Here is a 3805-nt window from a genome sequence, read left to right as displayed (position 1 = left end):
GAAAACTTACTGTAACCAGTAAGTACCTCCTCCAGGGACAGGTCTCAGAGATGTGACAATACCAGACAGCCTTTTATCAACACAAGTATCACCTGATAAACCTCCATAAGGTAAATCTGCACTTTTCTATTGAATGCCAGGTTTGGATGGCTCACTTATCTCCTGCAGCTCACTCAGTCACACTGGAAATTAGTCTCTGTACAAAACGTGCTGTGTTGAAAGAGGCAAAACTACACTTTGCGACAGTACACTGAAGTAAACAGATATTGGGGAAAAATCAGCAGACACACAGAAAGCTCACCCACTGCTTTTACCTTTCCAGATGTGGGACTTCTGTGACATCTCCTTTGAAGAGTGTTTCGCTTGTGTCCCTTAAGCCATTGACAATGCCTTCACCACATCCCTTCACCTCCCTGACAGGGACATCTGGCTGCCCCAAGGCTGATATCCGATCCAAAAACTGTCCGCCCTCCTTCATGCGCTGCTGGATCATGGGAGTGAGTGGCATCTCAAAGCTGAAGTAGCTATCAGGCTCTGAGTACAATGTGTCCAGAGACTCTGCACTGTAGTATAAAGACGCATTGTCTAGGATGTTTTCGAACTGTGAGCTGTACAGATCAGTGGAGACATCGGAGTGCCTCTGCCCAAGGACATCTTCAAATCCTCCCGTGGCTGCTTCGCCCTCTTCCATCATCCTGAAAATTAATCAGAAACAGTTCAATTCAGCTCAGGGGCAAGGTTTAGACTTCTGGGTGAACACAAATCTTTGTGAACAGAAAGGTCAATGGGGTTTAGTGCAGGAGAGGACACTGCAGGTAAAATGCACCTTGCACCACCTCTGTTCATGACTGGCACCATCTCCCTCTCCAGGGACATTAAAAAAACAATCTTCTGGGTAAAAGAGGACAGCTGGGGGACAACCTAATATTGCCTAACAGATAACATCAGCTGCTTATGTGCAAGGGAGAAAAGTATTCAAAAATGCTTAAGGTCTCTCCTAACACCAGTGCCATGCCAAAGGCTGCACATGTTGGAGGTATGTACCCAGATGGAGTTTCTGACCCTGAAAGATGGTTTGCCAGCTCTGCAGTCCTAGGACTGCAATCTTCAGCAAAAAGCTGAAGGAGATCACTCCAAAACGCAAAGGGAACTGAGGGTAATCTTAAAACAGAGAAACAGATTTGAAGGGAGAAGGCTCAGCCAGCTTGCGATGCACAGGGGAAGGTGAGAGAGTTTTTTTCTCTGCCACACCAAATACTGTGGGGTTCCTCATGGCATGTGCCAGAGGTTAGGGCTGCTGGTCTGAGTGATTCCATGCACTGGCCAAAGCAAAACTCCAGGGATCCCAAGGTGCAGGGGTACAAGAGCCCTCCTTGCTGTGTTCCTGTTGTTTCAGGAGCAAACACCTCACTAGGTCAGAGCAGGCATGTTTTGCTCAGAGTGCCAGTGGAACCCTTTGCTTTGTCAAAGATATGCATCAGGAAAGAAAAGCAAGCAAATCATGAAGCTCTCGTAAAAAGCAGCACAACATTTTTTGCAGTATGTATAGCCAAAATTCTGTAAACACAGATAGAGAGAGAGAGACAGAGAGGGGGAATATAGACAGAACTACAGAATCATCAAGGCTGGAAGAGACCTTTAAGATCAAGTCCAATCATCCACCTAGCACTACCACTTGTTAATCACTAAACCACTAAACCGTATCTATCACCCAGCGCCACATCCAGACGCCTCTTAAACACCTCCATGGACAGTGAGAGATAATATAGAAAGATGAAGATATTTAATATAGAAAGCACAACACAGCCTTTACCCTCTTATCACCTACAAGGCCCTGGATAAAATGTCTTGATTATCCAGCCTCTCAGAGGTGCTCACACAGTTCTTGCACAATACAAACTCTGCCGGAAACCAGAAAATCTGTCCAGGCACAGTCAGCCAGGCCTGCATGCTGCCTGTATTTAATTACATGCCATGTCTGGATCCCTAATACACCTGCTACAAATGCTTTGTCACACAGACATCACTGTGCGAACAGCAAGACATCATTACATTTCAAAATCTGAGATGGACTTCAAACATTGGCAAGGTGGTGTGAGGGGGTTTAGTCCCAATTTCATGCACTAGCCACCACCAGGCATGAACTGCTACTATAGGTACCACACCACAGGCAGCAGACAAACATTTGTTGCTTGTCATTACCTCCTAAAAGGGTAGGCAGAAGCCACATGCTTAGAATGAGAGGAGCCCCATCTGACCCATGCACCCCTCCAAGCACCATCTCACCTGCCCTGGCCTCTCACTAGCACAGCCATCTCCTCCTCACCACGGCTCTTCCTGTCCTTCACAAAAACTTCATCCTTCCCCCTTTCATCGAGCACTGCTGGAGGAGTGGCTCCAGAGGCAGCCGGTGCCAGCCCTGGGTCCTCCCAGACTTGCTTTGGTGAGGAGAGCAAGCCTGGAGAGACCATTGGTGAGGCAGGGTGGCTGGATGTTTTGGGGAATGCCTTCCTCTCCACAGACACAGTCTCCAGCAACGAGTGCTTCTTTCTTCTCTGCTCCTCAGCTTTTTGCAGCCATAAAATCTCTACCCCTTGAAATTCTACATGTTTACTCACAGCTGCCTCTTTAGTGAGCCTCTTCTCAGGACCCGTTTGCATTTTGCCTTGACTGTACTCTGAAAACTCCTCAAAATGCGTCCATCCTTCCACTCTGCTGTCTCTTTCCAGGTTTGCCACGGACAGTCTGGGACAGCTTGGCTCCTGCACTGCATGGACCTCCTCAGCTTTATTACTGATGGCTTGCAAGGACTCAGACTGCTTTTCTCCAGTCCATATTGCAGACAGATCTTTCTCTGTGATCAAGTGCTTTTTTTCCTCAGCTGTTCGTTCAGATGGAAGAAGCATGTCTGAGAGTTTTTCTTGGCCTGCTGGAACTGGTTCTCTGGCTGCCTGCACATTTTGGCTGCCAGTAACGCTCCTTTTTTCCATTTGCATCTCTGAATTGAAAGAAATATTTGCTCTCTCTTGCACCTTTGTTGCTTCTAGCTGTCGAGAGATCTTCATAATCTCTGGCAGGTCACCTGCAGGTTGCAAACCTTCTTCCAGGGAATGCAGCTGTGCTGCCTCAGTGTCAGGTCCCAAATTACCTGCAGAAGCTACATGCTGAGGAACGGGCCTGACATCATGGTGACTGTCCCGTCTTTCTGGACTGCATGTTACAGGCTCTGTCCATCGCGTCGATGAAGCCGCTGGTGCATCTCCACTTGGCTCTACCGTGCCATACTCTGGAAATTCATTGATGATAGTATGAGGAAGCAAAGTGCTGCTTCCATGTCCACTACCTGCAAAGGGAAAAAAAAAGAGACCCTGGATTTATCTATCGCACGCACAAAGCAAAAAGCCTGACCTCCCTTCCCAGACCTCTCCTAACAGAGTAAGTACACTCTAGCCTGCAGGGAAAATACCAGTCAGTTTAACTCACTTCAGCACGCTCTCACACTGCAGTAATCCAGAGCAGGTCCTTTTACATAGGAGTTTTTGGACAGCCCAACTTTTGGAGCGTGCACTACTGAAAAAAGGAATGCCAGAAATGTCTGCTACACTTCAGAAAGGGTCCCAGTGGCCCATGAACAGTCTGAGGCCACAGGCCAAGCGCAAAGGCTGGAGAAAGCAGATACTCAGAGGTCTAACATCCATCCACGGCAGGCACCACACATGATGGTTTTACTTAGAAGTTTTTAGGTCATTTTCATTTGTAAAGGTGAAATACTGGGAAGATAATCAGCCACACCCCGTATGCTCCA

General features: G+C 47.6%; 1 protein-coding gene across 1 annotated transcript; it reads right to left on the bottom strand.

Moving 5' to 3' along the window:
* Window positions 1-314: 314 nt before the first annotated feature.
* On the bottom strand, window positions 315-3343 carry LOC103810563 (PH and SEC7 domain-containing protein 3-like; the record flags this gene model as incomplete). Its single annotated transcript, XM_009083469.1, has 3 exons — window positions 315-695; window positions 2287-3047; window positions 3276-3343. Coding segments are annotated over 3 exons (1210 nt in total), but the record flags the coding sequence as incomplete, so codon positions are not given.
* Window positions 3344-3805: the final 462 nt, after the last annotated feature.

The sequence above is a fragment of the Acanthisitta chloris genome, unplaced genomic scaffold (assembly GCF_000695815.1).
Source record: "Acanthisitta chloris isolate BGI_N310 unplaced genomic scaffold, ASM69581v1 scaffold11341, whole genome shotgun sequence".
Classification (NCBI taxonomy): Eukaryota; Metazoa; Chordata; class Aves; order Passeriformes; family Acanthisittidae; genus Acanthisitta; species Acanthisitta chloris.
The sequence above is the reverse complement of the archived record's forward strand: the minus strand, read 5'-3'. Positions and strand labels throughout refer to the sequence as shown.